At 47.8% G+C, this 12,925-nt stretch overlaps 1 protein-coding gene across 1 annotated transcript in view; it reads right to left on the bottom strand.

Moving 5' to 3' along the window:
* Positions 1–3,553, bottom strand: part of ADCY8 (adenylate cyclase 8) — a 122,726-nt gene extending 119,173 nt beyond the window's left edge. Inside the window, exon 1 of the mRNA XM_065669440.1 lies at positions 2,375–3,553. Coding sequence (XP_065525512.1) covers positions 2,375–3,304 — 930 coding nt within the window. The 5' untranslated portion in view covers positions 3,305–3,553. The remainder of the gene's footprint in view (positions 1–2,374) is intronic.
* Between the last annotated feature and the right edge of the window lie 9,372 nt (positions 3,554–12,925).

The following is a 12,925-nucleotide window of genomic DNA, read 5'->3' on the forward strand; positions in this document are numbered from 1 at the left end:
ATAAAAAGGCTAGGGTTGGAAGGGACCTTAAAGACCGTCTGTGTTGTCCCAAAGATTTCCTATATAACCTTGATGACACAGTCGTTTAAATTCTCTGTGTTCACCTGTAAAGTGATAGTTATAGACCCTTTATCAGCCGTGAAAGCCTTCATTCATTCACTAACACCTGAAAGCTCTTTGCAGTTCTCTGCTGCAACACTGCGAGCAACAGGGCAGGGCTGCTCCTGACCTGGGCGCAGGGTCCGGCTTCCCCAAAGCCGCAGGGCCGAGAACACGGCGCCTGTCGCTGGGTGGCGCATGAGGTGCGCAGCGCCGTGAGCGGGCGCGCAGGCGGGGTCCGCGGACAGGCGCGGAGGTGACGGGCAGCTCCCGCCGGGGCCGCTGGAGGGAGCCCCCGCACCGCGCCGCGATTCAGCACCACGATACCGGACAGCGCCCTGGGGTCTCCCGCGGCTGAGCGCAGGTTGCGTGTCCGCGACCGGCGGAGCTCCGTGCGCAACGCAGCGGGAGCAAAGCATGGGGCTGGAGCCGATGGAGACGAGGGGATGTTTAGTGGGCTTTGGGAAGGCGGGTGCCTGTGTAAATCAGCACCGATGTGCGGCGAGCTGCGCATATCCCGTTAAGGAGATTTCTACGTGTAGTTCATGAAGGCAGTCATCTGGCTGATAATCTCACATTGTGCACCTCTCAAAGGCAGTTCATTCACACGACTGGCAAGGTACCGGACTGCAAAGTGAAGATGTTAGTATCTCCCCTATGAAATGTCTTTGTTAGGGGTATCTGTGGGAAGTGTGTGTGTGTGTGTGCAGACTTGCTAAACAGCTGATACCTGTGCATAATGAGACAGAAGGGCATTACTCATAGCTCCAGGATAGGACACAGAAATAAATTAAGAAATCGGGGTAATTCACACAGCTTTTGACCAGCACTAACAGCACTAGCAGTGCAGGGGAGCAGTACATGGCTTGTGACTGCCGCTCATTCATCAGCACGTTACCAAGAGCTGAGGAACAACTCTGCACAGTCTTCTTGTCTCACATTCAAAGGGCTCAGACAGGCACAAAACAGGGTGAACCTGGCCACTGGCAGTTGAGGTCAGGCAGCCAACAGCTAACAAGCGCACAGGGGAAGGACACAGGCAGGGGTGGGCAGGGGTTTCAGGAGGTCCAGGGTCTGTGGAAGGTAGATTTGTCCCAAGAACCATCATCATCAAAACTTCTGTGTACAAGATCAGCCACTTCCCAGCTGTGCATCCCAGCATGCATGTAAACATTCCACCAACAACACATTCCTCTGCACTTTCCCTCCTTTGGGGTTTATCTGCCAGCACCTCCACCCCCTTCTCCCCCATTCCCAGAGGTAGCCAAATAGAGATGGTAATCTGCTGTGAAATACTGGCAGAGCATATGAAATATTGGTAGCGCAGAGATGTGACTGTCCGGAAAAGGAGGGGGAAAGGGAGCAGCGAGACTAAGTTGCACTTGTTAGCCAGTATTTTCTTGCCTTGCAGGGATGTTGGGAGTTTGGTGCACCCCCTCTTTCATGTGGAAGAAGCCAGGTGAGTGTAAAATTAGCTTAATCCCGGCTTTAATTCCTCAGACCCACATCTTGCCTGGTGCCTCTCAGCAGTTCGCACTGCATACCCCCCTCCCTCGGCCCTCCTCTCCCATGTAACCAGTACTCTCTCTTAGACATCACTTGCAAGGATGCAGCACAATGTTTCCTCCATGACCACCAGCAGAAAAGGCTTCTCAACACCCTCTAAAGACAGCCTGGGATACCACACTAAACCTCCAAGAGGAGCTTTCCCAGATTTCACCCATGGAATTGCTTTGCTCTCCTTGCACAAGAGCTGCATGCTTTGCCCCTGTTTTCTCACTGCTCAGTTCAAGCTGTGCTGTGTGTGCAGAAGCACCAGTACTCTCAGCGGATCCAGAGTTAAAAGTCATGAGCAAGTGAAATGAGAGATGAGCAGTGGGAGAGTTTGGCCAAGACAGAATCATTTCATGCCATGGAGCACTACTGGGAGTAAGGGAGGGGAATTATAAAAGATCCATCCTCCCTACTTGCCCCAGGAGCTCCTCTCCCCAAAGCTACTTCAAGGGACAGCAATGTAGTGAATGCACAAGCAGAGGGAACAAAGTGGTTAGGAGGTGTCCCCATCTCCAGCTTCAGGTGAAACCTTGGGATAGGCAGTGAAAGACTGAGAAAGGGGAGAGGAGAAGGTTGCATTTTGCCTATGGTCTCCTCTCCAAATGACAAACCTCTGAACACCTGACTAAAAGGGAGAGGATCTCCTGGGACGCCCTACACCTCCTGTCACCCAGAGTGATGGAGAAAGAGGACAGTTCCCACCCGTTCCTCACCACAGTACCTGGTTGAGGGAAGTCACAGCCAACCTGGGGATAACCAGCTGCATGACGAGCTGCAGGACAGAGGTGACCAGCCCAGCCAGGATGGCCCAGGTGAGTGGCAGCGGAAGCATGCTGTAGGTTGCAAAAAGTGTGAAGAGCACATAGCCAATGCCGTCCCCAAGGAGGCCACAGCCCAGGCCAGCCGCCAGGATCTGCGTGGCCATGGCCACCCAAGTGACCACGCCGCTGTACTGCAGGTAAGTGTACGAGGTCGTGTCCTTCCTGACCACCACTAAGGCACAGATCACCACCTCGATGCCAGTGAAGAAGCCTAAGAGGATGCCCTTAATGGGGTCCATGGGAGCAGAGGCCAGAGTCAAGTGGAGGAACAGCAGGGTCAGCTTGGTCAGCACGTCCAGGATGTTCATGACCACTTCAGATTTGCGCCGCTGGCCCAAGAAGTAGCGCTGGTAAAGGCGCTCCAAGTCCCGAGACTTGAAGGAGTTGCGGAGAGTGGGGAAGATCACCCCGCGATAGGTATAGCCCCAGTTGAGAAAGAAGTCGGAGTTGCTGGGGGCACAGTCTAGGGGCAGAAAGCCCAGGTCCCCGCTGCTGCTCGTGCGCTCAGGGAAGACTTTGGTGCCTCCGTTGTTGTGGCGCTCGCTGCCCAAACTCCGTCCGGCCGACTGTCGCCGGAGGTGGTGGTGGTGGTGCGGCGGGTGAGGGTGGTGGTTGGGGCAGCAGGTCTCCTCGGAGCTGAAGCCCTTGCCCCCACCGCTGCTACTGCCGCCGCTGCTGCTGCTGTGCTCCTGGAAGAAGCGCTGCTCGGTGATGTGGCGCACGGCCGTCTGCCACAGCAGGCGCTGGGGTCTGCCGCTGCCGGGGGGAGTCCTGTTGATGGTGTAAAGTTCATCGCTGTCGCTCAGGCACCGCACCTCCGAGAGCTCCATGGCGGTGACTGGCGGGGGGCAGAGCACAGGAGGGGGAGGGGAGGGGGCACCGTCTTTGGGGAGGGGAACAGAGGGAGGGATGGAGCCGCGGGAGAGGAGGGAGGGGATGGCGAAGGGCGGGTGGCGGCGGCGAGGTGGCGGTGGGGGGATCACATTTATAGGCAGGTCGCTGGGTCCGGGGTCTCGGCTGGCGGCGGGGCCGGTTTGCGGCTGGGGTCCGCGGGGCTGCTGAGCCGGCTCAGCGCAGGCGGCCCTCGCCCCTTGCCCGCTCCCGCGGCACCCCGCGGAGCCGCATCCCGCGGAGCCCGGCTGCGGCGCAGCCCAGGCGCCCCGGCGGGCTGGGTGAGCAGGGAGAGAGCCGAGCCGCGGGTCCGGAGAGGAGGAGAGAGGAGCGCGGCATCTACGGGCGCAGCCCCGGTGCCCTGCGGGCGATCCTTGGCCCCATCCGGAGGCTGGAGGCGCGGGGGGGTCGGAGAGCCGCTTTGCAGGGAGCCGTTCACAGCGGGCAGTTCCTCTCGCCGGGGGCCCCGGGGCTCCGCTTCCCGGGAGCTGCTGTAATTCCCGCGGCCGCGGTCAGCGGGAGCCCTGCGAGCTCGGGTGGGAAGGGAGAGGCGGCCGGGTCGCGGGCATCCTCGGTCACGGCGCCGGAGCCGCCGGCCGGGGGCTGCCCGCCCGCATCCCCCCCGTGGCGGGGCATGCCCTGGCGGGCCCGAGCCCTGGCTCACGGGGCGTCTCTGCCCGGCCGGGGCTCGGGGCCGCCATCCATCGCAGATGCTCGGCTTGCTTGGTAACGAGAAAAAAAAGGAGGGTAAGAAAGAAAGAAAAGAGAGAAAAAATCCCACCAAAACCCGAGCCTGGAAAAAAAAAAAAAGAAAAAAAAAAGAAAAGCGAAAGAGCGGGGAACGAAAATCCCGCCTTAAACTCAGAGCTCTGGGAAGAGCGGTGGGAGCATCCCAACTTCTCCGCGGGTCAGGGCAGGGAGGGCTCCGGCTCTAGGGGCTCTCCCGGCAGCAGAAAGGAGGAGGAAGAGGAGGCAGGGCGAGGGGCAGGCGGCTACGGGGAGCAGGCGGCCGGTGCTGCCCCGGGAGCGGCGGGGACCGGCACGGCGGAGCCGCCGCCGCCGGAGTAGTGCTGCGGGGGAGCGGGCGGGAGGAGGCAGAGCCCGGCGCGGTCAGCTGATGCCCGCGACGTCGGCGGGGCTGCCCGCGCCGCCCTGCCAGGTTAAAGCAGCCGCAGCAGCTGCGCCGGGAAGGGGACGGCGGCTGGGGGCGTTGGGGTGTGTGTGCCCGGGGCAGGTTTCGTGGTCACAGGAGGTTTCTCCAAGCGGCTCTTCTATGGGTGCCCCGGACCGTCCCGCAGTGCCCAGCGGATCGTCCACCCGTCAGGATAAGCGAGGGCTGATGCTGAAGTCGGGCATCCCTCTGCCTTGCTCAAAGCAGAGCCACCTCAGGTGGTGTCTGGGAGTTAGAGCTCTCGCCCAGGCTGGGGAGCCCTGGGAGCCACTTCGCCTCTGCCTGTGCGAGCTCAGCCCTCCTGGAAAGAGTGCTGCCGCTGCCAGGAGTGTGGCTCTAACCACCCTGTGTTAAGTGAGTGTGTTTATATGTTTGCTGGCTCCTATCCTGTCAGCACTTACATTAAAGCCACTGGATAAATAACAGAAGCACAGAGACTGGAGTTAGAGCCACTCCTCACCCGCCCATGTTGGCAGATTAAATTGTCCCTTCTCTGCTTGTGGGCTCTGTGTCAACAAACCTGGGTGCTTACGCGTGGTGCACAGCCTATTTCCCTCTCCCATCCCTCCTCTGCACAGATTATACCTTGCTAAAGTGAATGAACCCTGTCCTGCAGGAAAGGCATTTGGGGGGCTGAAACCCTGCTCCTAGAAGCAGCTGAAATATAGAATCATAAAACCATAGACTCAGCTAGGTTGGAAAAGACCTTTAAGATCATCAATAGAAATAGATATAGTCTACACATTAGACTCCCCCAATTATGGGAGAGGTGTTTCCTTTATTTTCCAAAATACAAGAGTGGTGTCTGCTGAACTCAGATAAATGTGCAGCTGCATTCTGTCTGCAATAAGGGTGTCTGTGGACAGACACTGCCTGCAAGAGAGCTGTACTACCCCATTCCGAGCTCCGGCTTCTGTTGGGAGCCTGTGTGCTTGACCATGGTACATGATGCTTGACTTTCAGTGTGCCTGAGGCTCATGAACTCCCCTCTGACTGTCTTTATTTAGTTCACCTTTTATTATTATTGTAAGGAAAACATGGACGTTTAGGAAGGATTTCACTGATTGTTTCTGTATTTGCACTACAATGGATGTGAGGATTCCAGCCAAGTCTGCGTCCCATGTGTGAGGCAGGTTTTGTACAGATATAAGCAGAGGAAATTCTTGTTCTAGGGAGCCCAGATAAGGAATGAGTGGTGCTTTTGTGAACAGGGATGGGTCTTTCCTGTGGTTCAGCATGACCCTGCTGACCGGGAAAGGGTTAATACTAGTTTCACAATAATAACAGAAGCACACATCCTTACTCCTAGAAAAATTCAATGGAAAGTGCAGCACTACTTGAAGATTAAAATATTACTATAAGTGGGGAAGTCTTATATAAAGACTTACATATTTCTTTTACAAAGTAAATTATTAGTGGCATTACCCCAGAGCACAGAAAGAAAGCCTCTTGCTCACTTAGATAACCCAATACAAATCACGCTAAATCAAAGGAAAAGGAGACAAATATGTAATGAAGCGTAAGGAGACACCCATTCAAAAGACATAAGATGAAGCCGAGATAGGCCACTCTCAGTCTTCTAATGTTGCTGTAATCAGTGAATCACAGTGCTTGGGCACCGTGGCAGAGTGAGCCCTCACCCTTGCTCCTGTGGTGGAGGCTCTGTAACTCCCCAGGCAGTCTGTTTCTACATTTCTCCATCCTTATCATTTTCATATCTAACCTGAAATTTCCTTGCAGCATTCACTAAGCACATCACTTCTTGTCCTGTCCACCATGGATTGGAAGAAAGATTAGCCTGGCAGTAGACTATATATATTTAATAACATTCTCTTCCATCAGCTCTCTCTTCCACTTCTCATTTCTTAGGCTAAACAACCTAATTTCTGCCATTTTTTGCCCACGGGTCACATTTTCTAGGCCTCTGATTGTTTCCGTTTGGTTTGTTCTGGGTTTTGTACACTTGGTTCATGATTTTCTTTACTTTTTTCCCCTCTCTGTGATGCCACAACTCAACTCAGTTCTACTGCGAAAAAATGTCTTATGTCAAAGAACTATGTCTTATCATCAGCACTCCTATTTATACAGCCTGTGAGGTGTCTGCCTTTGTCCAACACAGGCTTACCCACAGCTGATAACCTGCTGAATCTTCTTTGCTGTTCTCCAAGCCTGGACAGGTGTTACTTGCTCCATATGCGCATAGCAGCCTACATGAAGTATCTTGCATTTGTCCTTGCTAAAATGCATTACGATTTTTTTCATTCCTGTATGCCTAATTTGCTCAGAACACGTTGAATATTAAACCTGTCCTCCTCCATGGAGTGCCATCTGTGTGTTTGGTGAGCCTACTGTCTCTTCAGTGGTGATGGCAAAGTAGTGCAGTGCATTTAGGTAACAGTCAATGTGCACATTTATTGCATGTATTCCTGAAACTCAGCTTCAGATGTACTGGACACCTTGCACAGGGATACTAACAGGGGACAAGATCTTTCTGAGCAGAGAGATCCACTGCAGCAATGCTCTGGGCTCTGCAGAGTAAGGAGGAAGGCTGACCATCCTGAGGAGCTAGAGGGGGGATGAGACTGCCAAAGACCTGACTGTCACTGAAGGGTGGATGAACTGGGGGTCCAACAAGGTAATTTGACACATACCTCCTAAGTCCTATATGTCCGGATAGGGCTCAGTTGGCCCTAGATTAGTACCGTGCATTATTCAATCTCTGCTGTATTGGATTTTTTATATTTTTAAATAGAGCTAAATGACTTGGCAGTGTCACAAAATCACTAAAAGCCATTTAAAAATAATACTGTCACTAGAAGGCTTTTGAAGGATGAAATCAGGCAGAATTCATTTCTCTTCTGTCACCTGAAAGATTATGTCACACTCCTCCTTCCCTCTCTCTACCCACAGCAGTAACATTTATGTACAATTTAATGTTATGATATTTAATCATGCAAATAATGATCTCATTCGCTTTAGTGGGACTATTTATGTGCTCGGGATTGCAAGCCTGGCACTGTGCTCTGCACAGCACTCCAGGGTTCTCCAGTAGAGGTAGCCTCTATATCTAAAACATTATGAAGGAACACTTGTGTTACTATACATCTTTATTTAAATACTGATTTCACAGAATAATTAAGTGAATAATCAGCATATAGCCATTCTATCTCTTTGTGCATACATGAAACATGAAACTTCAGTAATGATGGAAATGACAGAATATGAGCAAATTAGCTTTGATTTCCTCCTTACCTGCTGTTTTTTTGTTGTGTGTCTTTTCTCACTATAACTACTTCTTTCTTTGTCCTTGGAAACAATTTAGGCAATAATGATTAAAAAAAAAACAAACCAAAAAAACTTCTGGTATTGATTGAGTCTCCTTTTTAAAAACCTGTCTATCATTTTCCTCAAATAAATGCATATCTCAATGCAACGTCTGTATGAAAGCAAGCAAAAGGCATAAGAGAATGGACTGCAAATTGTAACACTAGCTAGTAAAAGCACTCAGACTGATTAATGAAAACCACGGTAAAAGAAAAGCAAGGCTTCATGGGCTGAAATATCAGAGAGAAAGAGGACAAAGATACATGGCTTAACAGCTGATGGAAACAATCAACATTTGCTAGGGTTTGCACATGATTTTTCTCAGTAGAGTGAAAATACCAAGGAAATATTTTAAAGTTTGCAGGCAATGAAGCTAAATTATTGCATACCTCAATAATACCATATGGCAGGGAAAAAAAAGGCAAGAAATACAGGAGAAAAAAAAAAAGAAATAAAAAAAAAATCAGTCAGTTATAGTATAAAGAGGTAGCAAGAATAGTCAGTTTTAATGTCTATATTTTAAAAGAAGATTTTTACTCCTTTTAGTTGTAGTTTTTCGTTTTTCCTGTGCATGCTATTGCTTCTCCACATTGTGAAGCAACAGTTCCCTCATAGACAAATGATTTCATATTCTCTACCCCTCTCTTCACACGTTCACATACCCACATACAAGGGTCAGAAGACATTATAAAGCACGTGGATTTTGTGGAGATAAGAGGCTGGAGATGAATAATTCAGCTTTTAATCAATGAGCGGAGCTGTGTTTTCCCCTCCTCTCTTCCAGGTCTACTCTTTCCTCACCCACCCAGCTATTACTCTGGTTTTTGAAATGGATGAGTAGCTGTGACCATGACAAGCCTTTGACTCATGACTTTGTGGGCACTGATGCTGACCAGGAATATATTAGCCAGGCTGTTTTGAACTAAAATATATTGTTCTGTCTATTCAAGCAATTGCTGCAGTTTCCCTGAAAATTAACCTTCAGAAAGGCATTAACATGATGGAAATTTTCAACTCTTAGGAAAAAACTCACATTTTTAAAGGAGCGAATTGAAGTTTTTCATTTTCAAACAATTCTTTCAAATTTTCATGACATTCTACCCCACACCCCCACCCCCGAATCAGGGATGAAATGTGAAGGAGTCCTTAAAGCAAACAAGATTGATTAGAAAAATACCATTCTTCTTCCCTAGGAAAGGAGGGCCGTTATCCAAATCAAAATCAAATGCAGTTTCAACAGCTTGAATAACTTCCCAAAACAGAACTGCTGTACTTCGCATTGCTCTCTGGGCCACAGAGAAGTTTCCCCCCACTCTTTCACCCTTTTCCAGCCAGGTTTCAGAGAGTAGTTGTTTCCACACATGCCATCGCTGTGATGCTGTTGCAACTTGGGAATCCCTGGAGCACCTGAGCTGTTGAATGAATACATTTTTTACTAAGCACTAGGAAGTTCCTGATGTTTTATGGGATTCCTTTGAAGAAGAGATTATTTTTTTTCCTTTTAATACAAAAGACATTTGACTTGCATGTTTATTGCAACAAAAGTTAAAAGGAAATGAACTATTAAATTCACCTCTCAGTGCACTGTGGGTGAATTCTTTATAATCTACAACAGAGAAACCATTCACAAGCATTTTACTCTCAATTTATTACCTGAAGCAGCAAGTGGTAGGAGTGATAGCCTGATGGGTAGAGCTGCAATTGAATTTTATACTAGAAAGGAGATTTGAATATTTGGATTCGAGAAATTCAAAAGAAACTAAAATCCTAAAAAAGCACACCTAAGGCTATTCTGCACAACTTTTTCATTTGGCATCATAATTCTTAGCTCTGTGTAGAGGTAAGAAGTCAAGCAGATCTCAAAGTGGTTTTCTTGTTACAGGATGGAGATGTTTCCTGTGGATGTATACAATAAATGTAATTAGGCTGCAAATAGGGAGCTGTTATATTGTATGAGATTTTAAATCCATCCAGATCAGTATCCTGCAGTTACTGCAGTATAAGAGATATCCTAAGAGGAAATCCCCCTGTCAGCCAGATCAAAGGGGGGAAAGTCTGGTGAGGCTGTGTATGCATGTGCTTATGTGCACACATTAAACCTTGGAACAGGAACAAACCTAGAAATGTTCGTGTTTCTAAGGGAAAGGAAATTCCTTCTCATTTCTTCTCCTTCTTCTTATGTCTGGGGGAAAATAATTCTGACCCATTATTAAATAAAATACTAAGGCAACTTTTCGACTCCTGGGAACTCCTTTCTTTGTATCCCTGTTTCTTTCATGAACCAGGGAACCTGGAAACCCTGTGACTATACCTTGGGCTTCCAGGGATGCTGGGGTTGCAAGGATGGTAAAAGCTACAGAAATTATGAGATTATGGGCTGAAAAAGACTTGCACTATGTCATCTGAGATGCAGGGCCCCTGCTTTGAGTTCTCAGGCAGTATTTTATGGAGCTGACAGGATGCCAGGCAGGTTTTTGAAAGAACCTGGCTTATGTTTCTGAAACATTACTTCACCAGATATTTTGCACATGTGAATGTACAGGTCTCTGTGTTTTTCTGACCTTGAGGTAAACACAAGGTTTAATTCAACTGGGTTCATAGGTAGTACTTTTACTGAAAAACAGAGCTCTTGCCCCCTGCTCCTTTATTTTCTGTATGAAGGTTTCTTGCATTAGAAAATTGAGAGTATGTAAAATCACCCTTTAAGTGACTTGCTGTATCACAGAGAGAGCACTGATGCCTGGTGTGCTGATATTAACAGTGATTTATTTCAAAATGAGCTCCCATCATAACTGAAGCATGTTAATCTGCTCATTGCCAGTCAAGCTAGGGATTGTAGGTGTTCTTAGACAAAATGTTTAGGAGGAATCATTGACTCACGCAATCTTTAGTCATTCTCTGAAATGATACTATTAATGTGTATGGGATCAGCAGAGCACTTGTTTCTCAATTCTATTATCTTGTTTTTACATTCAGTAGCATCTTCCTTGGCATAGGGGGAGGATAGCAGATTCATGTTTGAGCAATCTATTTGATATTGCATTTCTCTAAATCACCAAACCCTGTCATTTTCTAGTGTGGTAGGATTTGCTGTTGCAGATTAAATCCAGTCTCCTTTTGATAGCACTGGCAGGTTGGTGGTGTTCCAGATGAAGACTTAAAACTGGCCTGTAGGTGGTCTACCCTACACATGGTATTAATTTGATCTTCTCTTACATGATGAGAAAAGGCAATGTCAGCCTTAAAGGCTGCATCTACTCTGTTTTCAACACTGTGAGGTTACTAAGAGCCACAAATGATATCATCTTATTGTCAGGTAACACAGGGACCTACAGGACATCCAAAAGCCTTTTCCAGGAAACAGGCATGGAGAATGCCTATGACACCTATAGAGCTCTAAATCCAGGGTAAACAGCTTCCTATGAGAAGCAAACCACATGTACTGCTGTTGTGAGTAATATTATTTGTAGTGGTAACATCAATAATTTACACAGAGGATGGTTGTAGCTGCTCTCAGGTGTCCGGGGAAACAAACAAAATTATTTGTTCTGGAATCATACTGGGAGAAAAAATATCTTAAATTCCAGTGCTTGGTAAGGAGGAAGCTCCAGATTGCACCACGCTTTGCTGTTCAGTTTTTTGGTGTGTCTCTAATCAAGACATTTCCAGTGGATGTTTTCAGCATGCCTCAGCTCAGACATTTTGTGTTATCATTAAAAGAACACTGTAGAATTACTGCCTATTGATCCTAAGCGTTACTCCAATACGGTTCACACCATATCATATGAGAATTACCTCTGAAATGTGTATTTTTGACTGCTCTCAGCTTTTGCATAGATTTTTTTTCTTTGAGCTACAATCTCAACTTGTGAGTACAACCCCACTGCATAACTCTCCCTACAAATGCATAACAGCAAAGCGTTTCTGTTCCCATGTATTTGCAGGCCAGCATGGGACACATCACTTATATGTAGTGAAGAACCATATAGAATAATAGCTAACAAGAGAAGTATGTGTGGGCGCAGTTGTGAACACTGCAGTAAACAATGGCCTTCCCATAGCAGGTGACATCTTTCGAGATTCCTGCAGGAATTATGACAGGGAAGTATTTAAACATTAAGGGGGCAAGATGGTAGCTTTCTTCAATTGTATAGAAACTGACAGTCTCAGCAAAAGGCTGGCAAAGTGCTGAAGCTTTGGAACCACAAATTCAGTATAGGAATTTGAAGCCTGTCTCCAGATTTTAACTGAGAGTTGTCCAAAAGAGCTCCAGCACATAAACGACTTCCCGACCATTCAGCTTGTATATTTTTTGCCAGCTAAAATGGGGAACTCTTAACAAATATCCTGGTGGAACTTTTTTTTCTGTGACTATAGCTCATTGACTTTTTTTAACCTCAGTAGCATTGCATTATTTACACTTTAAAACATCTAGCAGGGGTATAAGCCTAGATGGTGAAATAAATGCTGTTCTTACTAAGTGCCAGGAGCACCAGTAGTCAAAGGGCATAGTCAGATTTAAAAATAGCTTTGGCTAATGCAAGATATGATCTAAAACCAAAGAAAAGAACAGAAGATGCAATTCTCTAGAGGCAAGTGGAAGGTACTGTATATAGGCAGAAATAATCAGTTACAATAGCACATGATAAGGAACAGCTGCTTAAACAACAGTTCTGCAAGAAATGATCTGGGGGTTATTGAAATTGAGCCAACAATGTCCTGCTGCTGCAGGAAAATCAAACACTGTGGTGCCTAAGGAGAAAGGTAGTTTTTTAATGCTTGTGAAATAATTCTTCCGCTCTGTTCAATTTAGATTGGATATAAGGAAGAAATTCTTTACTGTAAGGGTGGTGAGGCACTGGAATGGGCTGCCCAGGGAGGTCGTAAATGTTCCATCCCTGGCGGTGTTCAAGGCCAGGCTGGACGAAGCCTTGGGTGAGATGGTTTAGTGTGAGGTGTCCCTGCTCATGGCAGGGGGGTTGGAACTAGATGATCTTGAGGTCCTTTCCAACCCTAACTATTCTATGATTCTATGAATACTGGTAAGGTTGCAGATGGACCTGGT

Source organism: Lathamus discolor, chromosome 2 (genome assembly GCF_037157495.1).
Source record: "Lathamus discolor isolate bLatDis1 chromosome 2, bLatDis1.hap1, whole genome shotgun sequence".
In the NCBI taxonomy this organism is placed as follows: domain Eukaryota; kingdom Metazoa; phylum Chordata; class Aves; order Psittaciformes; family Psittacidae; genus Lathamus; species Lathamus discolor.